General features: G+C 40.6%; 1 protein-coding gene across 2 annotated transcripts; it reads right to left on the reverse strand.

Annotated features, from left to right (window-relative positions):
• Nucleotides 1-150: 150 nt before the first annotated feature.
• glt8d2 (glycosyltransferase 8 domain containing 2) lies at nt 151-27349 on the reverse strand. 2 transcript variants are annotated; one of them, XM_060903694.1, is made up of 10 exons: nt 27242-27349; nt 19474-19509; nt 11407-11499; nt 11147-11336; nt 10900-11017; nt 7923-8010; nt 7656-7768; nt 7339-7505; nt 2830-2942; nt 151-816 (listed from the first exon to the last, which is right to left on the reverse strand). In XM_060903694.1, the coding sequence occupies exons 2-10, from the start codon at nt 19490-19492 to the stop codon at nt 644-646; spliced, it is 1074 nt and encodes a 357-aa protein (XP_060759677.1). In that variant the 5' UTR covers nt 19493-19509; nt 27242-27349; the 3' UTR covers nt 151-643. The 2 variants fall into 2 exon arrangements, with proteins under 2 accessions (XP_060759677.1, XP_060759678.1); XM_060903695.1 differs by lacking the exons at nt 151-816; nt 2830-2942 and adding an exon at nt 7070-7253.
• Between the last annotated feature and the right edge of the window lie 221 nt (nt 27350-27570).

The following is a 27570-nucleotide window of genomic DNA, read 5'->3' on the forward strand; positions in this document are numbered from 1 at the left end:
CTTTCTGACAACTATTACTTTTCAGCTTAACTTTTGTAATTGGAAAGTTTGAACAAGGACTTGTGTAATTTCACACCAAGTGTTCAAGCTCCAAAGCAGACACCTCCATGTGAAAGCATAGTTTTTTATTAATACTTGGCTCATAGCAAACATGAGTTTGATGCATTTGCATTCAGAAACAAACTGGTCAGTGTTCTAGACTTAATGAGTTTATAGTAATTGATCTAAGACACTATCAGGATTGTATCTCATGGTTGAGGATACGTCCCGACTGTTATTCCATGTTAAGGGAAACTTCCTCTGCCAGTTAAGGGATAAAAATTGAGTTATGCATTTGTGTACACGTTCTATTTGACTCCTCACAATTTAAAAAAAAAAAGGGCAGAGCTTATGTCTGGGCCAGAAAATGAAATATCTGGCCATAGCTAAGGCCTGAAACTTTAAAAAAAAAAAAAAAGCATCCTTGAAAATGAACACAGGTCTAGAAGTTTTTGAACTTCCCACATTATAAATTGAGTAGCACAGTGCATGTGAGTAACAAACCTTTTACAGCTGTTATTTTCAGACAGTGTATGATCTCTTATGAAAACAGGCCATGTAGATTTCATTAGTGTCGGGGTTTTTTTTGGGTCCCCTCTTCCTTTCATGTTTCAGGTCGCACCAATACAAATTTTCCAGAGGGGTCAGGAATAAACCATTTCTCCCAAAGGTCAATGTGAACACAGGGGTAGTCCCAGGGTTTAAAGCGGCCATTCCAGTGAAGCAGTTGCGCATCTTGGAGGACAGACTGAGGATAATGAGCATCAGGACTCCAACCTGAGGGGGATATTATGGAGTTTTTCAATGCATTTTCATGTGAACTAAGATCAACTGGTGCTCTGACAAGTTATTTAACTTTAACGTCATTAGCTAGCTGAAATATTTTTAACAGTGATACTGCTTCTTGGTTATTTCAACTATTTTGAGTCATTTATACCACAGTGCTGTTAAACACTGCCTACTGATTGATCAGAAGGTGTTGATTAGAGTTTCCCTAACAGCGTATCTGATAGTTCGGGCTGCATCAAACCACTGATTATCTTCCTACAGCAGCATACCACAGGTGTTTTATTCCTTACATACTGTTCTTTAAACTGTAATGGAATAATTCCACCCCTTTTGTCATGAGAAATTGCAGCAGTGCAAACTATTACACTTTTTATCTAGGTTATATCTTAAACACTTATCCACATTCACTGGATATGAGCAATCGCACATTCTACTCTACTACTTGGATATCAATTCGTATACCATGAGTAGAAAACCCTAAAATGGTGGAGCGTGTTGCTGAACCAACCAAGGACGAAATAAAAATTCTGCTCTGAAACAAAGCTCCCAAAATTAAAGTATTTTAAAAGAAACTGAAATGGCTCAAAGAATAGCAACTGAGAGATGGATATACTATCCACATTCACTGGATGTGAGCAATTGCATGCTCTGATTGGCTACTCTACTACTAGGATATCAGCTCATATATCATGAGTAAAGAAAAACAAAATGGCGGCGCATGTTGCTGAACCAACTGAGAATGAAATAACTACTTGAAAACAAAACCCTCAAAAATACAAAAAAAAAAAGCAACACAGTATAAAAGTATGTGATAACATATCCTTTTTATTTTTCACATTGCTCCTGTCATTTCACTGGTTTGTTTACATTCTAAGCAGGAATTTTGTCAGATGTTTTGTATAAAGTTTTTATTTATCGAATTTGCAAAAAAAAAAATTCTCCGTTTCTCAAAATCCAGTGACTGGGGATAGAATAAAACAATTATTCCACGCAATCTCGTTGTACATGGCTTACATAGCACTCGGTGCTATGTGCCTCATCAGCCATCAGCTCATGTACAACTTGATTTCGTGGAATAATTTAACTGTCGGGGCGGCACGGTGGTGTAGTGGTTAGCGCTGTCGCCTCACAGCAAGAAGGTCTGGGTTCGAGCCCCGTGGCCGGCGAGGGCCTTTCTGTGTGGAGTTTGGATGTTCTCCCCGTGTCCGTGTCAAATTGACCGTAGGTGTGAATGTCTGTGTCTATGTGTCAGCCCTGTGATGACCTGGCGACTTGTCCAGGGTGTACCCCGCCTTTCGCCCGTAGTCAGCTGGGATAGGCTCCAGCTTGCCTGCGACCCTGTAGAAGGATGAGATGAACTTAACTGTCAACTAGGGGGATCTCTGACAAAAATGGTACCTCTCTCTCATCTCATTATCTCTAGCTGCTTTATCCTTCTACAGGGTCGCGGGCGAGCTGGAGCCTATCCCAGCTGACTACGGGCAAAAGGCGGGGTACACCCTGGACAAGTCGCCAGGTCATCACAGGGCTGACACATAGACACAGACAACCATTCACACTCACATTCACACCTACGCTCAATTTAGAGCCACCAGTTAACCTAACCTGCATGTCTTTGGGGGAAACTGTGGGGGAAACCGGAGCACCCGGAGGAAACCCACGCGGACACGTGGAGAACATGCAAACTCCACACAGAAAGGCCCTCGCCGGCTCCAGGGCTCGAACCCAGGACCTTCTTGCTGTGAGGCGACAGCGCTAACCACTACACCACCGTGCCGCCGGTACCTCTCTCTCTCGTAAAATTCAATTTTACAAAAGAAAATGTTTGTTTTTTTTACCCATAGGAAATAATTCAGCAATACTACAGAATATAGTTTTAATGTGAAGGAATGTTAATTTTTTTTCCCCACCACAGGACTGGAGCAAATCACTGTAGTTGCTAAATTAAGTGTTTTATAAAAAAAAAAAAAAAAACAGGCACAAGTCGGTGTTTTGAATTACCCAGGTGTCTGACGTTCCACTTCGGGTCGATTGTCGTATATTTGTTGTGGAACACTATAAGCATAGGAGGAGTGGCTACACCGCCTGCCATGGAACTGCTGTACAGGTTTTCCCTACAAAGCCAAAGGAAAAATATATGTTAATAATTCACAGAAGCAGGTACAAGGTCGAATATTAAAGTTATGGTGTGTAAATAGATTATGTGAAAAGTAGATAGCAGCAGTATCAATATTCGCATCAAAGGAACCGATTCTCTTTTGTGTGACACTGATTATAAACCATGACAGCATCCATGTGTAGAAGAGGAAAGATAAGCAGCACTAAGAGGATGTTCAGTATGAGTAGATTGTGAATCGCAGAGGGGGACCGTCAGGGCCTGCTCGGCTTTCAGAGAAGCCCAAACATCAGCATTTCAGATATTATTTTTAATTTCTTTCATTCTTTCCTAATTTCATCATAATTATTCTCTTCTAATTTGGCCTCATTTTGTATCAAATTTGCTTCAGTAATGAAAGGGTTACTGTCCTGAAAACATTAAAATCGAGTTATCCAATGAGATTTTTTTTTGTTGTCTCGAGGCTAAGAGTTTAGAGTTGCTCACTCATTGGTTAGGACTTCATGGCCGGGACAAAAGGCCATGGCAGTGTATGTTTATGGAAAAAGTGACAGATGATTTAATTAACCAATCAGATTTAGATTTATAGTGGGAGGGACCAAAAATTTATCGCCCTTGGCCTTCTCGAAGACCGTGAGTCAGTGCAGCAGTGAAGTCACCTTCCAGTCGATGTAGCGCTCGTCAGTAGTGTTAGCGAATGCTAATAAAGCGGTCAAACCAGTGCTATCGAGTGCAAGTAGCACAGGCTAACGACTGATAAACTAAGATTTCTGACCCCAGACTCTTCTTCCACGCACATATAACAATGTCATAATTTCATATGAATAAAGTTCTTTTTTTGTGAACTTCCCCAAATCCCTCAAATGTAAAATATGTTCATTTGTTGGGTTCTGTTAATGGTTCCACTATTGTTTCCGATGGGATGTTAATTAGTGTAACACACGTGTGGACATTATCCTGCTTGGGAAGTCTGGAAAGGAGTAAGCTGGCTTCGTGAATCCTGCACGGATAATATTCATTAATACAGTATACCGTACGAGGGTAAGTCAAAAAGTTCTAAGACAAATGAAAAAATCTTTATTTATGAAAATAACCAAGCTATTTCTCGACATATCCTCCATTTAAGTCTAAACACTTCTGCAAGTAATATTTCCATTGGAGAATTCCTTCTTCGTATTCCTTTTTTAAATTCTTTTGAAATTATAACATCTGTCTTAGAACTTTTTGACTTACCCTCGTATATATGGGTCTATCTCAGAAACTGGGTGCTGTGGGGGTCCCCCACTAAATATACTCAGTCAATAAACTATATGGTTTTGAATGGTGATGTTGGTTTTAATATGAAATAAATTGATGAAAGAAATAATACAGATAAAACTAAATCTTTGATGTGAATATTCAGAATTTGGCAAAAATTCTGCAAATTTGTGGAAAAATGGCGGCTTGATCTGGGACATGAAAAATGGTCGACTACATCGCATTCCCTTAAAAAGGTTGTAGTCCACTGAAAAGTCTACAGTTATCACTAATTGTATTTTAAGTTGTAACTTTATCCACCTAAGGATCGGTGCGCTCACAGAATAATCATAACCGGAATAAAACATCATGCAAAATATTTGATCACCGTTGTAACTCCATTTTCCGCAAACCCAAAACCAATACGATCGTGTGTTTTGATCTAAACGGAAAGCCTCAGGGTCAAGGTCACGACCTCACCAAAAGTAGTAACTTAAAATCACTACGCCATATAAAAATTTAGTTATAAATCTGCGATTTTGTTTTTTAAAAAGAAAGCTGAAAGTTCGGTATAGAATATGTTTCTTACAGAATATGTTACGATGGTAGCTGGTCTTGTATGAATTTCTGAGCTATAAAATGAGTAGCGGTCTATTTTTTACCGGAGCGTGTTATTTGTGTGCGGGGAAGGACACACTAACAATTTGCATGTGTAGAATGGAATTTTCCACTCCAGCAGTTAGAAGTTGATCGCGCTTCCATTTGTGGTCTTTCTGTTACGCGGGTGATCTGTTCGGACGTTATCACTGAAAAGGTGAGTTTTGACAGTTTTATTTTGTTTTAGTCTTGCAGTATAAGGCAATAGAATGTTTCTTTTTCATCTTACTTTCATATTTCATAGTGTTTGCGTATTTTGGGCCAATATTTTGCAACCATGGTCAATTTAGATTGAACTTTTGATAGAATCTACGGCCAGTCATTTTGCCTCGCGCTCTATCCGGTGCGGTAGCGATGTCCCGTTGCTCGCGCGGCGCAGCAGAGACCCGCGCGACCTTCAGCCGGTACAGTCGCTGTTCTTTTACCACCGCCGTTATTCTCATCTTTCCGGTGTGTTCTTGATTTTTCCATTGTGTCCTATTTCGCCATATCAAATACCCAAAATGCATCATATTATTCATATTTAAGTGAATAATCAATTCAATCATCATAACTTGGCATTTTTAACCCAAGCAATCAAAAAGAGGAAATTTATTCAATATTTTCACTCATCTGTGAAGGAGGGGCTTTAATTCTTCATGCTGCAGTTATTTTATATGGAAATCAATTTTACAAAAGCATTTGAATTGTAATCAAAAAAATTTTCCACAGTGGAGGCCAGATAAAGCAAGATACTATCTTTATTCTTATTAAACATGACAAAAGAAACATTGAGTGTTAGGGAAATGCAAAAAAAAATAGTAAAATTAGAACATTTATTTTTTGACCATAATGTCCCAAATGAGAGACCAGTTTCTGAGACGGACCCATACACACACACAACCGTTCAAAAGTTTGGGGTCACTTTGAAATGTCCTTATTTTTGAAAGAAAAGCACTGTTCTTTTCAATGAAGATCACTTTAAACTAATCAGAAATCCACTCTATACATTGCTAATGTGGTAAATGACTATTCTAGCTGCAAATGTCTGGTTTTTGGTGCAATATCTCCATAGGTGTATAGAGGCCCATTTCCAGCAACTCTCACTCCAGTGTTCTAATGGTACAATGTGTTTGCTCATTGCCTCAGAAGGCTAATGGATGATTAGAAAACCCTTGTACAATCATGTTAGCACAGCTGAAAACAGTTGAGCTCTTTAGAGAAGCTATAAAACTGACCTTCCTTTGAGCAGATTGAGTTTCTGGAGCATCACATTTGTGGGGTCGATTAAATGCTCAAAATGGCCAGAAAAATGTCTTGACTATATTTTCTATTCATTTTACAACTTATGGTGGTAAATAAAAGTGTGACTTTTCATGGAAAACACAAAATTGTCTGGGTGACCCCAAACTTTTGAACGGTAGTGTATATATATATATATATATATATATATATATATATATATATATATTTGGTTTTTTTTCCTAAGATATGATGTTTATTTTTCGATGTAAGACTGTTTTAACGCACATCCGCTGTCTCTATCAGATCAAATATGTAAATTAGCATTGTAAAATTCTGTGTGAAACACTGAGTGTTTATCTGAGTAGCCATTTGGCTGTGTGCTAACTGGTGTATTATGTTGTAGGGATGCCAGAATTCTTTCCCGTCTCTGTGTGTTGATCGCCCTTTCATTCATTGTTTTCCAGAATAAATGCTGACAGATCAACTCTTCGCCTCCTCTGCATCATCTATTAGTAATATTAGACTATTAGTTATTATTAGAGTAACTGACTGGTTATAGTCAGTTACACACACACTCGCCACAGTATTTTTCACTCAGACTTGTGTTAATTTCGGGGCGGCACGGTGGTGTAGTGGTTAACACTGTCACCTCACAGCAAGTAGGTCCGGGTTCGAGCCCCGTGGCCGGCGAGGGCCTTTCTGTGCGGAGTTTGCATGTTCTCCCCGTGTCCGCGTGGGTTTCCTCCGGGTGCTCCGGTTTCCCCCACAGTCCAAAGACATGCAGGTTAGGTTAACTGGTGACTCTAAATTGACCGTAGGTGTGAATGTGAGTGTGAATGGTTGTCTGTGTCTATGTGTCAGCCCTGTGATGACCTGGCGACTTGTCCAGGGTGTACCCCGCCTTTCGCCCATAGTCAGCTGGGATAGGCTCCAGCTTGCCTGCGACCCTGTAGAACAGGATAAAGTGGCTAGAGATAATGAGATGAGACTTTTAAAATCAACATCAACAACTACACACAACAGAGCCGTCTGGCTAAGTTTTGGCTGAGCTCAAGTCCCAGCTCTAATGGTAACAGTTCGCCACTGGTGAATCGTCATGATGATTACAATAGCAGAGTACTCCGATATTCCTCTTTCTCGAACAGTCATCTGCTCCGATGCACAATGCCACTCCGACTCCAACAACCACAGACTGTTTTTGGAAAAATCATATTAGTGGTGCCATGTTTGTCTTTATATTGAAAACCTTAACCCTAATCCTGATATTTAGGGCTCACTTGAAGTTCTTGCTCATCCATTTCTCCAGCTGCACAGTGATCTTCTGCTTCTTCCACTCGTCAAGATCAGCCACAAACACTCCAGGGTTAAAGGAGCAGTCGTTGGGGTTAATGCCCAGCTCCCGGACTGCCTGCTTTCGATAGTCCAGGAAACCCATGTAGGATGTCTGGCATACACACAGGGAACAGTGCAAGCAAAAAAAAAAAAAAAGTCATCTTTTTGAACATGAAATTGTATACCATAGGCTTGCATTATAATATAATATAATGAAAAGCACGATACAGTTTTCAGTGCCAGTCTACATACAGATACGTACTTGCATGCCCATGCTGCGTACCATCTCGTGTGTAGCAGGCAGGTCACAATCTGAAGCGAATGCCGCTGCATGTCCTGACTGCAGCTTGATTCTGTAAAGCTCCTGGATATCTCCTGTGGGTTTCACTCATGAAATGAATGCACTGTCGTTTTCTCTCACACGTGCCAAGTAACTATTTTCCCATCTCTCCCTGCCACTAGTGTCAGATTTTATTCCTAACAAATGACTTCAGGGTGAGTCACATGACTGAAACGTATTGAATCATACCTTGAACAATGACGTCATCGTCCAGGTAAACAATCTTCTTATGATTGCTGATAGCAAGCAGGGGTAAGTAGAACCTTACAAAGTTCAGCTGCAACACATCGAAGATGCATCATTTTATCATATTGGTTCACTTTGTAGGTTTACAATTCATAGCTATGGCCCATATTTTGCTCAACATAATGTATTAGCGTCCCTCTGTTTAGTCTATGGATCTACTTTTAACTTCATCACAGACTACATTACAGGCATTTAGCAGACACTCTAAATGCCAGAGTGATGTACAACATACCCAGAGCAGCCTGGGGAGCAGTTACGGGTTAGGTGCCTTGCTCAAGGGCACTTCAGCCATTACTGCTGGTCCAGGTCATCAAACCAGTGACTTTTTGGTCCCAAAGCTGCTTCTCTGACCTTTAGCCCATGGGTTCCACATTCGTCCAAGTCAGTGACTGAATTCTTACAAAGGAATTTGATTTCAGATCAATTTAGATTCATCAGTCCACCTACTGTAGGGTGACCAGACGTCCCGGTTTTACCGGGACAGTCCCGATTTGGGGTTGTGTGTCCCGAGTCCCGACAAAAGTCTGTCGGGACACGCATATGTCCCGGTTTTCGCCACTCGCGACGTTTGCGACTGAGCAGCGTGGGAATCATTAGCGGAGAAATGTCTGCATTTACTATTTTGATGAATTGACAGGAATCGCAAACTTTCCTGGTTACTGCCCCCTGGCCCTGTGGCATGGGTGTTTATTTAGCCACATTATTCCAGACAACAGAACGTGTTGCCATGCAACAATAAAATAAACATTAACTGGCACGAATGTTCTTTGTCTAGCAGCTAGCAGCAGTAATGCCGCAGCAATTATGCCGAAAAGAAAATGTACCTTTTCCAAAGATTTACAGGGCACCTACCCCTTCCTCCGAGAGGTGCAGAACAATGCGCACGAAGCCTACTGCACACACTGTAAGTGCTTTGTTCTTGTACTGAGTTGGGTAGCCTATGCTGCAAATGCTCTGCGCTCCTGTGGGGGCTTTCCTCGGGCTGTCGCCCCTCTCCTCCTTTACTGCTGTTTTGTTTGAGTGTATATTTTACGGAAGCCGAGAGAGGCCCTTCATATAATCTTTTTTTATTCACCTTGTTATTCCGAGATAACGACATAATTAATTCAGGATCTCGAGAAAACAACACAACTAATTCGAGATCTCGAGAAAACAAAACCGTTATTCCGAGACCTCGAGAAAACAAAACCGTTACTTCATGATCTCAGCTGGATCACTGTATCTCCGTCGGTAGAGACGAAGCCGGGCCAGTCTTCTGCAGAGGTGCCGCGGACTAATTTTGAAATTATCCCTTATTAAAAGACAATGCAATCTCTCCCTGTGTCAACCCCTGATCAAAATATTGCCTTATTAGGTGATTGATTATTCCAGACATTCTAATGACCAAAGTTGCGTCTATACAGAATGAGAAATAGCCCCAAAGTCAGCATATCACAAGTCTCTTGGCGCACCTGAATGAACCATTTCTCAGCTGTTTACTCGAGATCATGAAATAATTGTTTTGTTTTCTCAAGATCACGGAATAACGGTTTTGTTTTTTCGAGATCTCGAATTAGTTGTGGTGTTTTCTCGAGATCCTGAATTAATTATGTCGTTATCTCGGGATAACAAGGTGAATAAAAAAAAGGATTATATGAAGAGCCTCTCTCGGCTTGCGTAGTATATATTCTCAAATCACTTGTCTCTTTTTTGTTTCTGTTTAACATACCATTCTGACAGTTTGGCCATATTGAACAGCTTGCTGCACCTTCCATTGAAGTGTTCACTTTTGTACACATCTTCTTGCTTTATTCATTCAGTTGTGGGGAATGGTTAGTAAGGTTGATTCTGACCTAGGCTATGTTGAGGTCACATATCTACTTTTTAAGTTCATGCTATAGTGCATACAATTTTAGAGATATAGCCTACATGTGCATATGCATTCTTCTTGCTGTTCTCACAAACAGGTGAAATAAATCAGTGTAAATTTGGCCTATGGACATAGCCTGGCCTATTCTCAGCCATTACAAAATCTGTTGTCTGACCATAATTTAACTGATCTGTATCCCACTATGCTACTAGATAACAAAATGCCTGTTTGTTTTATTTCATGTGAGATGTTGATAAATGTGAGCTTCAACAAAATGATAAGAGCACCTCTCTGAGTGTCACGTTTACATTAAAAAAAAAGGTGTGCGTGCACGAGCATGGTCGCGCGCAAAAGTGTCCCGGTTTCAGACTAGGGAAATCTGATCACCCTAACCTACTGGCATGTTTTGGAGGTGGGAGGAAACCAGAGAACGCAGAAGGAACCTGGAGCTCTGAGGCAACCTGCTGCTCCACTATGCCACCCACCAACACCCAAAGGCACTTCAGCTGTTCCCACTGGTCCAGAGAATCAAACCGGCAACCTTTTGGTCCCAAAGCTGCTTTTCTAACCTTTAGGCCATGGCTTTCCCCAACTTCTCCTCCAAAGGCAATGCTAGAGAAATAATCCACCTTGTTCATATTTATTACACATCTTCTCAAACACTGTTGCTGATGTGTTACGGATGTGTCAGTGAAGCGAGCAGAAAACTATCAGCCTAAATGGAAATCAAATCTCAGGGGCGTGTCATTCTGTGTAATCACCTGACAACTATCAGTGTTGAATCCGCAGTCTGGACTAAAAAGAATTCAGCCCTTGCCTTACTCTTTTATACCATTGGTATGTGGGTTTTATTTTTTGTTTTGTTTTTTTTAGCTGTTGTGCTTGATTTCACAAAAATGATCCATCTTAAGGTTCCATCTCAAACAGAAGATTTTCCTTTCAGACTGGGTTCCATGTAAATCCTCTTTATTTAGTGGTACATATCCAAAAACTCTTGAGTAAAAGTATGGAATGCAAAAATGGTACATTATGGAATAAGCTCTTGAGTCTTTATAATAAAACAATGCTTACAGGATGAAGGAGATCTGGTCTGGATGAATCTGGTTTCACTTTGCCTTTCAGTACCATGGGATTGAACTCCAGAATCTTATATTTGATCTGCTTCAGCCTGGTTCTCTTAATGTACTGCCTGCTCAAGACCAGGAACACAAAAGAACAAGGAACTATCCTGTAGAGGAATAAGTCTTTTCCGTATCTACTGTATCTCATGTCACTGATCATGATTTATAACACTATGATCTGTTATAACATGACATACCTTGTCAGCTTAATAGCATCTCTCAAGGTCACTATGTAGAAGAATACACTGGCCTGTGTGTTGCTATACACGCTGTTGATTGTTGCCATGGCAGCACCGAGACGCTCTTCTGCTGCACAGACCACTACGGGAATGTCCGTCTCAGACTCATCGCCCACAGTTCGGTTTGGGGCCTGAGTGTACCTGAGCTCTGCAACATGAGAACAGTTTTAAACAACAGGCGCTCACTTCCTTCTGAATACTCTGAGCTCTGAACATACCTGAGTGTTTATCTGGCTGATGTGCTTTGAACATTTTGCTGTACAGCAGAGCCAAAGCCATCAGGATGAGTAACATGGACAGCACTCGGTTAACTGGAACACACAGAGAACACACATATATGGGTCTGTCTCAGAAACTGGGTACTGTGGGGGTACCTCACGAAATATATTCAGTCAATAAACTATACGGTTTTGAATGGTGATGTTGGTTTGAATTTGAAATAAAATGATGGAAGAAATAATACAGATAAAACTAAATTTTTGATGTGAATACTCTATTCAGACTTTGGCAAAAATTCCGCAAATTTGTGGAAAAATGGCGGCTTGATCTGGGACATGATAAATGGTCGACTACATCGCGTTCCCTTAAAAAGACTGTAGTCCACTGAAAAGTCTACAGTTATCACTAATTTTATTTCAAGTTGTAACTTTATCCACCTAAGGATTGGTGCGCTCACAGAATAATCATAACCGTAATAAAACATCATGCAAAATATTTGATCACCGTCGTAACTCCATTTTCCGCAAACCCAAAACCAATACGATCGTGTGTTTTGATCTAAACGGAAAGCCTCAGGGTCGAGGTCACGACCTCACCAAAAGTAGCAACTTAAAATCACTACGCCATATAAACATTTAGTTATAAATCTGCGATTTTGTTTTTTAAAACGAAAGCTGAAAGTTAGGTATAGAATATGTTTCTTACAGAATATGTTACGATGGTAGCTGGTCTTGTATGAATTTCTGAGCTATAAAATGAGTTGTGGTCTATTTTTTACCGTAGCGTGTTATTTGTGTGCGGGGAAGGACACACATTAACAATTTGCATGTGTAGAATGGAATTTTCCACTCCAGCAGTTAGAAGTTGATCGCGCTTCCATTTGCGGTCTTTCTGTTACGCGGGTGATCTGTTCGGACGTTATCGCTGAAAAGGTGAGTTTTGACAGTTTTATTCTGTTTTAGTCTTGCAGTATAAGGCAATAGAATGTTTCTTTTTCATCTCACTTTCATATTTCGTAGTGTTTGCGTATTTTTGGCCAATATTTTGCAACCATGGTCAATTTAGATCGAACTTTTGATAGAATCTACGGCCAGTCATTTCGCCTTACGCTCCGTCTGGTGCGGTAGTGATGTCCCGTTGCTCGCGCGCCGCAGCAGAGACCCGCGCGACCTTCAGCCGGTACAGTCGCTGTTCTTTTACCACCGCCGTTATTCTCATCTTTCCGGTGTGTTCTTGATTTTTCCATTGTGTCCTATTTTGCCATATCAAATAGCCAAAATGTATCATATTATTCATATTTAAGTGAATAATCAATTCAGTCATCATAACTTGACATTTTTAACCCAAGCAATCAAAAAGAGGAAATTTATTCAATATTTTCACTCATCTGTGAAGGAGGGGCTTTAATTCTTCATGCTGTAGTTATTTTATATGGAAATCAATTTTACAAAAGCATTTGAATTGTAATCAAAAAAAATTTCCACAGTGGAGGCCAGATAAAGCAAGATACTATCTTTATTCTTATTAAACATGACAAAAGAAACATTGAGTGTTAGGGAAATGCAAAAAAAATAGTAAAATTAGAACATTTATTTTTTGACCATAATGTCCCAAATGAGAGACCAGTTTCTGAGATGGACCCATATATACAGTATGTTTTATACAAATATAGTCATACCAGTGAAAGATTTGGACACACCTTCTAATTCAATGTTTTTTCTTTATTTTTATTAATTAAAAGACACTTCATGTCTTAAAGTAATGATGGATGTCATTTCTCTTTACTTAGTTGAGTGGTTCTTGACATAACATGGATTACTACAGGTGTGGAATAGGGCTATTTATTTATTTATTTTGTATTTTTATTATTTACCATTTACGGTTTGATCTCAAACTCATTAAGAAGGCAAGAAACTCGTCCACTAATTAACTTTTGACGAGGCACACCTGTTAATTGTAAAGCATTCCAGGTGACTACTTCATGAAGCTGGTTAAGATAACGCCGATAGTGTGCAGAGTCTAAAATATGAAATATATTTAGTTTTTTGACACTTTTTTGTTTACTGCACAATTCCATACATGTTCCAGATGTTATTTTATAGTTTTGATGTCTTCAGTATTGTTCTAGAAAACAGTCAAAATACAGAAAAACTTATGAATGAGTAGTGTGTGTCTAAACTTTTGACTGGTACTGTACACACACACACACACATATATATATACACATACACACACATTATTTATATATATATATATATATATATATATATATATATATATATATATATATATATTTATTTAATTAACAGTTTTTCCATGAAATGGAGTCGTGCATGAGCTGATAGCTGATGAGGCGCATAGCACCGAGTCGGCTATAATCCATGTACGAGGAGATTGAGTGGAGTAACTGTTTTATTCCATCCACATTCACTGGATTTTGAGAAATGGAGCTTTTTTTTTTTTTCAAAAAACGTCCGACAAAATCATTTCCACTTAGAATGTAAACAAACTGGCAAAATGACAGGAGCAATTTGTGAAAAATGCGATAATAATAATAATTCTTGAAAAATAAAAAAAAAGATAAGTTCTTACCATCAAATACTTGCATTCCATATTTTGTTGCTTTTTTTTTTTTATATTTTTTGGGGTTTTGTTTTCAAGTAGAGTTTTTATTTAATTCTTGGTTGGTTCAGCAACACGCTCCGCGATTTTGTTTTTCTCTACTCACGGTATATGAGCTGATATACTAGTAGTAGAGTAGCCAATCAGAGCATGCGATTGCTCATATCCAGTGAATGTGGATAGTATCTATCTATCTATCTATCTATCTATCTATCTATCTATCTATCTATCTATCTATCTATCTATCTATCTATCTTTTTTAATTATCGATTCTGATTGATCAGAAAGGTGTTCATCCACGTTCTCATTCTAATGCATGCTTGTTTCTATGGTAACAGCATAAGGGAACTGAGTTATTTTGCAGATGTTCCACAACATTAAATACAACTATAAATGGATTTTTTTTTAAAAACAAAAAAACATGATCTGTCATAGCGGCACGGTGGTGTAGTGGTTAGCGCTGTCGCCTCACAGCAAGAAGGTCCTGGGTTCGAGCCCCGTGGCCGACGAGGGCCTTTCTGTGTGGAGTTTGCATGTTCTCCCCGTGTCCGCGTGGGTTTCCTCCGGGTGCTCCGGTTTCCCCCACAGTCCAAAGACATGCAGGTTAGGTTAACTGGTGACTCTAAATTGACCGTAGGTATGAATGTGAGTGTGAATGGTTGTCTGTGTCTACTGTATGTGTCAGCCCTGTGATGACCTGGCGACTTGTCCAGGGTGTACCCCGCCTTTCGCCCGTAGTCAGCTGGGATAGGCTCCAGCTTGCCTGCGACCCTGTAGAACAGGATAAAGCGGCTAGAGATAATGAGATGAGATGATCTGTCATTCGTGAATAAAGTAAAAAATACTAGTCAACAACAAACTGCTGTGGTAAAAGGGGAATACACACACTTCAGGATGTGCTGTTACTGGAAACTAATCAACCTCAGGGTGGTAACAGTCGCTCTGTGTTGTGTCCGGCCTCACCGCACCATCCTGCCACTGATTGTTTTCTTATCACAGCACACCCAGTCATGTTTTATTCCTTATCAGGGAGTTTGCACAGATGACGGTATAGAGCACAGACACTAGAGGTCACTGAAAAACAACTGATCGAGCAGTCTGTTGAAAATTATTGGCACCCTCTACCATTTTCAATGAAAGATAGGCCCAAATCGCAGCAGTGAGTTTTCTATTAGAAATCATAATCCCAGGATAAAATGAGATTATGCTTCTGTATAAAATATCTTTGGTTGCTTCAGTCTTTGGTTATTGTGTTTCTGGATTCTCATCGTCAGTTTAATCAACTGGCTTTCTGTTGGGTTTAAAAACGAATACTGAGGAAATAACTGAGTTCATGGGTAATCGGAGCATTTTGTTTTTTTTCTCTGTGTAATAAAGCTCAGGTCAGTGGGAGTGGATCCGAGATACAGGATCCACAACGTTTCGATAATAAAATGAGTCTTTTAAAAAAATATTAGGACTTATATGAAAATGAAAAATATAATATCACTTTAATATAATTATGTTTGAGTTCCAGTTGATCAAACTGTATTTAAGAAAACCCTACTGATGAGAGTGATTATGAGAACATTCAGGTTTTGCATTTAACGTTGGGAAATTTGGCTGAAACTGGAGATAAAACTATGAGACGTGGCAGTCAGTTGCTTTTTCTTGACCTTCTTCAGGGATGATGTCTAATATTCCAAGTCAAGTTACAACTGATTTGAAATATAGTCCCAGCACGCAGCTGAGTCCAGCAGAGCTTCTCTGGCTCTCCGAGGGTTTGGGCTCAAGCGCAGGACGTTAACTGCTGAGGTAATGCTGCACAAAACTTACTCAACACTGCCAAAGTGATTGTGAAATATGGTGTGTAATCATGTTTTCAAGCTCAAAAAATGCTACAAAAACATTTTAAGCATTACACTTTCAAACAATACTCGGTTTTAGTTTCTAGTTTAAAAATTCATAAGGAGACTTGCACACACAATAAACTTCCTTTCTGAGGGTTACCTCATTCACGTTGCAACAGCCAAGACTGAGACACACACACACACACGATTGAGGTACACAGTGTCAGCTCTGAGAGCAGTATAATTTCACGTCAGAGTCCAGAAAGATCCCTGAAACTCCTATTCCACATGTTGAATCATTTCTCATCACCAAGAACGCAAGTGCTTTTGATAAACTTCTCCTTTACCACCAATTATCTACCATTTTATAAATATTGGCAGACCTCAAATCAGATTTGGTCTGAAGGTGCAGATTCATTTTTTTTATCGCAAGGTAAATCTCTAACTTTATACGTTTTCCACCATGGGAAAGTCTTCAAGAAAGAGGAACTAATTATCTTCAAGCAAGGGCGCTGTTGGGGGGGTTAGGACTATTGGCCCAGCATTGACAGATGGCCCTCAGAGGACAATCTGAACATTACCACCAGGTGTAAGTTAATTTAATTTTTTTTTTTTAAATTAACAATTGTGTCTCTTAAAACGAGCAAATACAACAACCTTCTGGTTTGGTTTTCTCATCTCATCTCATTATCTCTAGCCGCTTTATCCTTCTACAGGGTCGCAGGCAAGCTGGAGCCTATCCCAGCTGACTACGGGCGAAAGGTGGGCTACACCCTGGACAAGTCGCCAGGTCATCACAGGGCTGACACATAGACAAAGACAACCATTCACACCTCACATTCACACCTACGGTCAATTTAGAGTCACCAGTTAACCTAACCTGCATGTCTTTGGACTGTGGGGGAAACCGGAGCACCCGGAGGAAACCCACGCGGACACGGGGAGAACATGCAAACTCCGCACAGAAAGGCCTCGCCGGCCACGGGGCTCGAACCCAGGACCTTCTTGCTGTGAGGCGACAGCGCTAACCACTACACCACCGTGCCGCCCTGGTTTGGTTTTCTATCTGCCACAAAATTATTAGAATAGATAGTCTTTATATTTCACCCCTCTCCCGATTCATTACATGGTACAGTCTTGTGTAGGTGGAGCCAGAGTGTGACACCATGTTAGGTTTGTTACTTTCCAATCCAGCACTAACGTTAGCTGCGCACGGTAGAAGCAGAATTCACCAGGAAATTGACTTCATGAAGAAGTCGGGTTACCAGAAACGTAAAGGGTGGGTAATATTACAGTATGTTCTTTCATAGGGCCCAGAATTTCTAGCGGCGCCCCTGTCTTCAAGAGTGAGAAAAAAAGATTGTGAGATCAGTGAGGGAGCAACTGAAGAGTTTGGTTCCATAAACGCTATATATCCAATTCCACTGTTTTGAGAAAAATCACTTTTTCTGATTACGGGAAGTGATCAAAGGAAAACCACTGTATCCTGTTTTAAAATGCATTGACTAACTCCTTAATGATATTCTCATCTCATCTCATTATCTCTAGCCGCTTTATCCTGTTCTACAGGGTCGCAGGCAAGCTGGAGCCTATCCCAGCTGACTACGGGCGAAAGGCGGGGTACACCCTGGACAAGTTGCCAGGTCATCACAGGGCCGACACATAGACACAGACAACCATTCACACTCACATTCACACCTACGGTCAATTTAGAGTCACCAGTTAACCTAACCTGCATGTCTTTGGACTGTGGGGGAAACCGGAGCACCCGGAGGAAACCCACGCGAACACGGGGAGAACATGCAAACTCCACACAGAAAGGCCCCCATCGGCCGCTGGGCTTGAACCCAGAACCTTCTTGCTGTGAAGCAATAGTGCTAACTATGACACCACTGTGCTGCCCAGATAGAACCACAGAACTTTCACATATAACAGAACAGATACGGCAACTCAACTTCATACACAAAACTCAATTTCACAAAATGGGCAGATACGAGGGGAAGTCAAAAAGTTCTAAGACAAATTGAAAAAAATATATTTATGAAAATAACAAAGCTATTTCTCTACATATTCTCCATTTAAGTCTAAACACTTCTGCAAGCGGTATTTCCATTGGAGAATTCCTTCTTTGTAGAATTCTGGGAGATGTCTTTCATACCAGGTCACAACCTGCTTCTTTGCCTCGTCTAAGGACTGAAATCGAGTTCCTTTCAAATGTTCTTTCAGTTTTGGGAAAAGAAAAAAAATCAGATCGAGCTGTAAGGGCTGTAAGGAGGGTGTGGAAGAATTTCCCATCAAAATTCACGTAAGATAGCCCTAACCGTATTTGCCGAGTGTGCCGGTGCGTTATCATGATGGAAAAGGATTTGGCGGTGTAACTTTCCTCTGTGTTTTTTGGCCAGTGCAGTCTTGAACTTTCGCAAAACTCCTTCATAATAGCTAGCAGTTACTGTTCTCCGTCCTTTGAGAAAATCATTTCGGATTATTCCATCTGAATCCCAGAAAACTGTCGCCATAACCTTTTGAACGGACCTCTCTGCTTTGAACTTCACAGACCCAGCTGTTTCTCTTGGTAGCCATTGTTTTGACTGAATTTTGCTTTCTGGGTCATATTGGTAAATCCATGTTTCATCTCCAGTGACACACCGTTCAAAAAAATTGGTTTCATTTGCTTCAATTCTGGTCAAAAGTGCTAAAGAATGGTCAGATCTTTGAGCCAGTTGATCCTCACGCAACACTTTCGGGACCCAACAAGCTGAAAGCTTACTCAGACCAAGATCTTCTGTCGGAATTGAAAAAGCTGAACCATGCGAGATTCCAACTTAATTGGCGATTGCATCGACTGTGATTCGGCAATCTTCTTCCACCAGATTCCACACGAGCTCGACTTTTTGTTCATTTTTTGCAGTGGAAGGCCTTCCTTCCCTCGGGTCGTCTTGGAGCGCTTCCATACCCTCCTTAAATCGCTTAATCCAAGCATAAACAACAGCTCTAGATGGTGAAGAGTCCCCATAAACCTGTTGCAAAGCTTCAATAATTTTAACAGGTTTCCATTCAAGCTTGGTTAAAAATTTGATGTTTGCTCTGATTTCAAAATTGTTCATTTTTGAGGGTTGAAAAGCCTGATCAAATAAGATGTAACACAGGTCAACGCTTGACAAAGATATCATTTTAAAACTTGTCAAAGCTGTTCGAGACACCTGAGAGACGTGTCTTAACATGTTTTAGTTATTAAAATTGGACACCTTTTGAAATTATAACAGCTGTCTGAGAACTTTTTGACTTAACCCTCGTACTGAAGTTTGCCTTTGCACGGCAGTATAACTACATGGAAACAACCTATTATATGTTGTTCTTTATTTCAATGAAAAACGTTAGCAAACTGCTGTTGTATAACAGGAATAAAACACTTTGGGGACATGCTGTTAGAGACAAATAATCCATTTCGGAGTGAAACTCTGTTTCACACTGGCCCACATTACACCAACACACCCTGTTGTTGATTATTCTCCTAAAACAGTGCTCCCCCTTAGTGTATAAATCTACAGTTTGAGAACAAATGCAGAACATGACGCACATGCAGTGGGAATGCTGGTCGAAAAAGCTGGTACTTACTTTTCCTCAGCATAGCCATACTTTTTTCTTGCGCATCTGCAAAGAATGGAAAAAAAAAAGCATCAAAAACGACTTAAAGCTTTTCCCAAACCAATTATAACTCAGTGAGCACACAGTAATTTATTGAACTAAACTGCACGTGATGTTTGAGGAGCTGTTAGAAAAGCTCGACCAAAGATATGTCCAGGGTCCATCTTAAGCAGACCCTGAAGATGATTCCCCTGAGCCCCTGCACACATGTGGAACTGGTTTAAATGGGTCTCATTCTTCTTCCTTCCTGACAGCATTTTTTTTTTATTGCACATGTATCTTGGGTTTACAAATAACCATTCCAGCTCCACTCTCACTCCTGCTCTCCCTCTTTCTCTCTGGGCAGGCAGCTTATCTGCACCGTGACGTCTCAGAGCTGGAGAAACAAAAGACTCTTTTCTAAATTTTCCAAACAAAAGCTGTGGGAAGGCACGCTCATTTGGCACGTAGTGCAGTTTACTGACAAAGAAAATGAAATCCCGTGACTCATGGAGAGTTTTTAGCTGAACTGAAATGTGAAGTTTTTCAGATGCATGCAACAAAATCTAAACGCTTGAGTGTATACAGCTCCGGTGCCACAGTTTATCTTTTGCGGAAGGACAGTCTGAACTTCACATGCACGATTTGTTGAAACAGTTTTCCAAAACTCCACCAACATCAACATGCATCCATTTCCTTTTGCAGCAGTATGTGCATGGTCAGGTTGAAGAAGAAACCCTGTATTATTTTTAATAGACAAATAGTTCAAAACTTAACAGATACCAAGTCAAATCTTTGTCGGGGAAAAGAGATACGTGGTTTTGTTGTGCACTAGATCATTCGTATGTTGAATTATTTCAAAATATAATAATAAAAAAACAAAATAGCCTCCTAAAACAGTTCTTCATGGAAATTTCCACTCTGGTCGGGGAAACTCTCTCTGTTATAGGGTTTTTCATATAGTCCTTCTCTAGAAGAAATCATCATTCTAGATGTACCTTTTAAAATGGAGGAATCGTGACATCCTACCAGTGGCGGCTGCTGGTTTTTAAAACAGGGGAAGCCCATTTTACGCATTCATCGTAAAACCCGTAGGCCGGATATCAAAGCATAGAAAGGTGTGCCCCATTAGCACAGTGAACTAGACAACCCTACCTAGTGGCAGAAAGTATTTTTGCTTGTACATTTCATGTTATAGTCTGGCTTGCCAGGCTAGTGCCTCATATCCTTAATGAAAAATATCAAACATCCAAAAATCACTGGCTATTCAACGAACAGCCTTGAACATCATACCCTGATATGCAACACAGAGTCTTTAACACAACACCCAGCTGTGCAACACATCCTTGAACATCTTCTGCAACACAGTCTGGAAATTCATAACCAGGTAGGCTATGCAACACACAGAACCTTGAATATTATACCCAGGTATAACCTATAACACAGAGCCCACCATTCTCTTAACATTACTGAACAATATACACACTTCACATTCATGAACATGAACACTATTTATACACAAATTCTGCCCTCCGCTCCTTTTCCAGAAAATGGTCTGTGACCCTGTCATACTAGCTGGTTGTGCTTTCCAGAGACTTCACCAATTTCTGTTAGCAGCTAGCACTGAAGATCCCAATAAGGCTCAAGCTAGCCTACAACCAGATTGAACTACAAATGAAATAAACGAGTGAATTCGCGAATGATCAAACTGATAGAATGGATGAAAGTTAACGGAGCACAACGAGTAATATTTACATTTATTTACAGAGTAATGTACAGAGACATCAATGAGAAGAAACGTTTACATGAAAAGAAATTCGGACAGCACTTTGGCACACGACTACACTTTCTCGACATCCGCTGGGGACTGACTGACCATACTTCCGTGTTCCTCGCCGAAGTACCGCCCTCCTCATGTCTTTCAAACACTACCTCCAATAATCCTTCATCAGCCCGGCTTCTTGTCCCTCCCACTGTCTCGTTTAGTCCCAGAGAAGCCCGGCTTCCCTGGAAGTGATGATTTTGTCGATTTTAACCAATAACAACTAGCCAAAATTGGCTGTTCAGAGCCCTCTCATAGACTGCAACGGATACCCGGCTGCCAGCGCATACAGCCCATTGAAATAAGAAAGGTTACAGCCAGTGTTGCCAGATTGGGCGGTTTTAAGTGCATTTTGGCGGGTTTTGAACATATTTTGGGATGGAAAACGTCAGCAGTATCTGGCAACGCTGGTTACAGCCTGGCAGCAAAGGTGATTCTCGTAGCGAACTGCAAGTTTGTCAGACATCACTCAAGTTACAGGATAGTTATGAACGTAAATACAATCTTGGGCATATATTATGTTATGCAAGTTATTGTTTTAATGAGAATTCAATGTCGTAGATGCCGCAGTTTGGGGAGAGAATTTTAGGGGAAGCTCGGCTTCCCTTGTTGTCTCTGAGAAATCGCCCCTGCATCCTACGGTAACAACAATCATTCGGAGGCAGGAATGAACCCTGGATTGTACACCAGTACACACAGATGGGCAATTTAGCACTGAGACAGTACTGGCATGTTTTTGGGAGGTGGGAAGACATAAGGAGAACATGCAAAACTCCACACATACCCCTTTCCACCAACAGAGAATAGGTTCTGTTCTGATTCGCACACCGAATTTTTACCTGTTCAGAGCATTTCGACCAAAAATAAATTGGTTCAGAAGGTGAAAAGTTGGTTCCCAGCTGGAACCAAAATATAGCTCGTTAGCTCATCCGGCCTCAGGCCAGGCTGGTTGAGCTGATGCAATCACGTATCGTCCGTTGTCATCGTCCATCCACAATTTACAACTCCTCCTACAGGACTGATCGTATTTCAATCAAACTCGCATACAATGTTCCCCAGGTGGGTGTGCATAAAAGTTGTCAAGATGGTGGCGCCACCTGTCATATTTGCAATTTTATGGGTGTCTGAAATTTTTGGGTGACTCGTCACATTAAACGCTAATCTTCATAAACTGCTGGGACGTTTTCACTGAAACTCACCCAGAAGACTCTAAAGACATATACCAGCAAGAATTGTTCACCAGATGGTGCCACCTACCATGGATAAGGCTACAGATGTGCAATTTCATGAAAATCACTACTCCTCCTACAGGAGTGATCAGCTTTTGATCAAACTCATATGGAAATGTTCCCCAGGTTGGCATGTATAAAAGTTGTCAAGACGGTGGCACCACCTGTCATATTTAACATTTTATGGGCGTTTGAAAATTTTGGGTGACTCGTCACACCAAATACTGTTCGTAAACTGCTAGGATGTTTTCACTGAAACTCACCCAGAAGACTCTAAAGACATATTCCAACAAGAGTTGTTCACCAGGTGGCGCCACCGGCCATGGATGCAGCTACACAGAATCGCTCCTCCTCCCACAGGATTGATTGGATTTCAAACTCACACACAACAACAGTGGCCGGTATGAGCTACAGCCTCATTGAGGCTATTTTTTTTCCAGTGATGTCATGATGACATCAGTGGGCGTGTCATTAGTTTGGAGAGGAAACAGAGTGCAGCAATGGAGAATGCAATGGAAAAGGATACATCTTCAGGAAAAAAAATGGAACGAAAACAAATATCTGCAATAACAGAACAAAAGCTTGCAGGTAATCGATGCACACCACCATCTTGTTACTACTGTTTACTTCTCATGTGCTTTGTGCGACGCCCTCAGTTCATGATGCATCCTTGATTACAATGGTTCCATACAAAACTGCTGAAAACATGGGCTGGTTCGCTATCTGGCACCAAGTTTCAATAAATCCTCAAGAACCCATTCCCTGTTGGTCGAACAGGGGTTACAGAGAGCAACCCAAGCTCAGGACTCAACCCAGGAGCTCTGAAGCTGTGATACAGAACCACTACCCTCTGTACCACTGCACCACCTTTAAAATATTCATCTCGTTTGGAGGTTAAGTGGTGAAATTATTTTAAATGTAAAACATCCCCCAGTTCTCTGAGCCACACCTCATAAGTAGAGCCTCTCTGATTTTCAGTGTTCCAATGTTATGAAAATTAACTATTTTGTGAATAATGCACTAAAGGAAATGGCTACTTCATAAATCTATTCACTACTATTCATGAGGAAAGCCAGGGACTAATGGTTAGAGAAGCAGCTTTGAGACCAGAAGGTCACTGGTACAATTCCTAGCAGGAATGGCTCAAGTGCCCTTGAGTGAGGTACCTAACCTCCAACTGCACCTTCGGCTGCTCTGGGTATGTTGTATGTCGTTCTAGATAAGAGTGTCTGCGAAATGCCTGTACTACATCAGAACAGCAAAGTTAGAGAATCTACACTGATTAAATAAAATGCTCCAAAAGTGATTAAGAGTTCTAATAAGTGGACCATGATAAAGTTGTTCTCAAGATAAAAAAACCCCTGACTATTAGATTTCCATACCAGGCCAGCACAGAACAGAAGTCAGTCAATTCATACTGAGCTTTTGATAGAAATTATGTTTAAGGCATTTATTTAGGCGTGAATTAAGAACTGCAACAAGTATGCTACTTTGTGCAAGAAGTAATTTCACGCATTTTTTCTTCCTGTCTTTCTTTTTTAATTTATTAGAAAGTTTGCAGAAACCAGAAAATAAACACCACTTAATTTTAAACACAACGTAACAAATCAGTGATTAAAACATTAACCTCTGATTAAAGCTTTTTGTCTGTTCCCAACGTAACTCAAAAAGTAGTGAACGGATTTTGATGAAATTTGGAGGAAAAGTGGGCCATGGGCCAAGAAATGATTGATTAGATTCTGATGCAAATCCACATATTTATGCAGATGGTTCTAGGATTATTATTATTATTATTATTATTTTACTTTTCCCAATGTAACTCAAAAATTAGTGAACGGATTTTGATGAAATTTGGAGGAAAGGTGAGCTATGGGCCAAGGAACAATTCGTCAGATTTTGATGCAAATCCAGATATTTATGTGGATGGATCCAGGATTTTTTTTTGTATGTTCCCAATGCAGGGGCGCAGATAGGATTTTTGAACTGGGGGGGACTGAGCTGTCAGCAAATGATTCCATTTTGTGTATATGTATGTGTGTGTGTATATATATATATATATATATATATATATATATATATATATATATATATATATATATACACACATACATATACACACACACACACACACTACCGTTCAAAAGTTTGGGGTCACTTTGAACTGTCCTTATTTTTGAAAGAAAAGCACTGTTCTTTTCAATGAAGATCACTTTAAACGAATCAGAAATCCACTCTATACATTGCTAATGTGGTAAATGACTATTCTAGCTGCAAATGTCTGGTTTTTGGTGCAATAGGTGTATAGAGGCCCATTTCCAGCAACTATCATTCCAGTGTTCTAATGGTACAATGTGTTTGCTCATTGCCTCAGAAGGCTAATGGATGATTAGAAAACCCTTGTACAATCATGTTAGCACAGCTGAAAACAGTTGAGCTCTTTAGAGAAGCTATAAAACTGACCTTCCTTTGAGCAGATTGAGTTTCTGGAGCATCACATTTGTGGGGTCGATTAAATGCTCAAAATGGCCAGAAAAATGTCTCGACTATATTTTCTATTCATTTTACAACTTATGGTGGTAAATAAAAGTGTGACTTTTCATGGAAAACACAAAATTGTCTGGGTGACCCCAAACTTTTGAACGGTAGTGTGTACACATGTTATTTCACCTCCCTCACTGCCATCACCAGGAACTACCTGCAGGCCAGGACAATGAGAACATTTTAACATAGCCTATGGAAATCCAAAGTTTACACATTATCATCACGCACAGAAATTGCAAAACTAGCTTTAAAACCGCTAAGTTCCAACTGTTAAACATAGCGAGAGGCTGGGCTACGTGTGTGTGTGTGTGTGTGTGTGTGTGTGTGTGTGTGTGTGTGTGTGTGTGTGTGTGTAAAGTGTAAACCAGTGCATCCTGACTTTCTAACTATGCCTGTGTGTTGCGTGAGCGGCAGTCAGTCAACAACTCTTCGCAAAGTTTCCTTATGAAACAATATGCTCGCTGAAATTATGGCAGGGAACGCCAGATTAAACATTAAAACTGCCTTCTGAGCACTGTATCTACAGGCTACCACCGAAAGAAGGAGGCTACCAGAAAGGCATCTCTACTCCGTACGATTTTACTTTCACTACGACATTACTTTGAACAGACTATCAAAAAATTGCAAGGTGATATGATAAAGTAAGGCACAGTTTACTTACAGTCGTTTTTTTTTTTTGAAAAAACGATGCAATCGTTTTCTGCCTTTTGGCACCCTTCATCATGCCGTGTTGGGGTCCTGAACTAGGAGGAGCTGTCCCCGATATGCCTGTCAAACTTGTTGTGGGTAACCATAGCAACCAAGCTCGAGCTCGCAACCTGTGCAGTCTGTGCAGTTGCAACTATGTATGTACTGCTGTGCACCTCAATAAACCGAATGGTAATTAGTCTTTTGATTTTTCCGTGAGGTTTGCCTTATGCAAAGAAAGACAGCATAGACGTTTTTTCCTCCCTATAAGTGGGGGGGACTGAACGAGGTGAATTTAAATCTGGGTGGAACGAATCCCCCCCCGTCCCCCCCTCTATCTGCGCCCGTGTCCCAATGTAATTCAAAAAGTAGTGAACAGACTTTGATGAAATTTTGAGGAAAGGCGAGCTATGGGCCAAGGAACAATTCGTCAGATTTTGATGCAAATCCAGATATTTATGTGGATGGATCCAGGATTTTTTTTTTTTTGTCTGTTCCCATCCATCCATTATCCGTAGCCGCTTATCCTGTTCTACAGGGTCACGGGCAAGCTGGAGCCTATCCCAGCTGACTACGGGCGAAAGGCGGGGTACACCCTGGACAAGTCGCCAGGTCATCACAGGGCTGACACATAGACACAGACAACCATTCACACTCACATTCACACCTACGCTCAATTTAGAGTCATCAGTTAACCTAACCTGCATGTCTTTGGACTGTGGGGGAAACCGGAGCACCCGGAGGAAACCCACGCGGACACGGGGAGAACATGCAAACTCCGCACAGAAAGGCCCTCGCCGGCCACGGGGCTCGAACCCAGAACCTTCTTGCTGTTAGGTGACAGCGCTAACCACTACACCACCGTGCCGCCTGCCTAGCTGTTCCAAATGTAACTCAAAAAGTAGTGAACAGATTTTGATGAAATTTTGAGGAAAGGTGGGCCATGGGCCAGTGAACAATTGATTAGATTTTGATGCAAATCCGAACATGTGGCTTGGTGGAGGTAGCCAGTCTACCTAGTGCCCTTCTAGTTTCCTTTTGGCTTCTCCTTGGTCAGACTTTGGCTACATCCAAAACCACCACACTAGTGCACTAAGTAGGCTAGAATAGTAGGATGTTTCTGTGCCAGGGCCACTCTCTGTACTCTGATCTACTAGTTTACTATTGAGTATGCTAGTATAGGTTCAACAAACAGACTGTAAATCTGACTTTATTCGTTGAATTCCTGGCTATTCCCAAAGTGCAGAAGAAATGAGCAATCCTACAAGTCAAGCCCAAATTCATCATCATGACTAATGAAGTTTTTGGAAACTTTTTGTGTGCTATTGTTCCTCGTTTTATTCATTTATTTAAAAGGCGGAATAAATCCGCTATAGAGCCGTTAATAGCGTTAATAGTCTTCAGTTATGAATTAAGCAATAGATCATTAAAGCTCTCTGCGTTATAACAGTAATAACCCCCAGCATTTTCTCATACTCACCCCGGGAGACGTGTTCGGTCACTTCTGCCCCGGATTCGCCTTCATGCACATGCAGCTGTGCTCAAGTTCCTCACGCGCGCCTTCAAACTGATTCCAGCTGTTCGTGGTTTTCCCCATACAGATCTATCCTGTCTTGTTCAAGAGAGAGAAAAAAAATGTTGCTTAACATTTATGACAGGTACAATAAATGAAGCCAATCCATCACAAATTTACAAATATTCATATGGAACTGCAAGATATACAACAATCCACTCTGGAATTATTGGCACCCTAGCTGAAAAAGAGTTAAACTAGTAGGGCACTCGGTACAGTATATACACACACCTCCT

This window comes from Neoarius graeffei, chromosome 21 (genome assembly GCF_027579695.1).
Source record: "Neoarius graeffei isolate fNeoGra1 chromosome 21, fNeoGra1.pri, whole genome shotgun sequence".
NCBI classification, from domain to species: domain Eukaryota; kingdom Metazoa; phylum Chordata; class Actinopteri; order Siluriformes; family Ariidae; genus Neoarius; species Neoarius graeffei.

Bases quoted from the DNA above. Each gene is read 5' to 3' on its own strand.
- glt8d2 (XM_060903694.1), bottom strand. The intron at 11,337-11,406 runs GTATGTTCAGAG...CTCATGTTGCAG, and splicing joins TCAGCCAGATAAACACTCAG to AGCTCAGGTACACTCAGGCC. The intron at 8,011-10,899 runs GTAAGCATTGTT...GATGTGTTGCAG, and splicing joins GACCAGATCTCCTTCATCCT to CTGAACTTTGTAAGGTTCTA.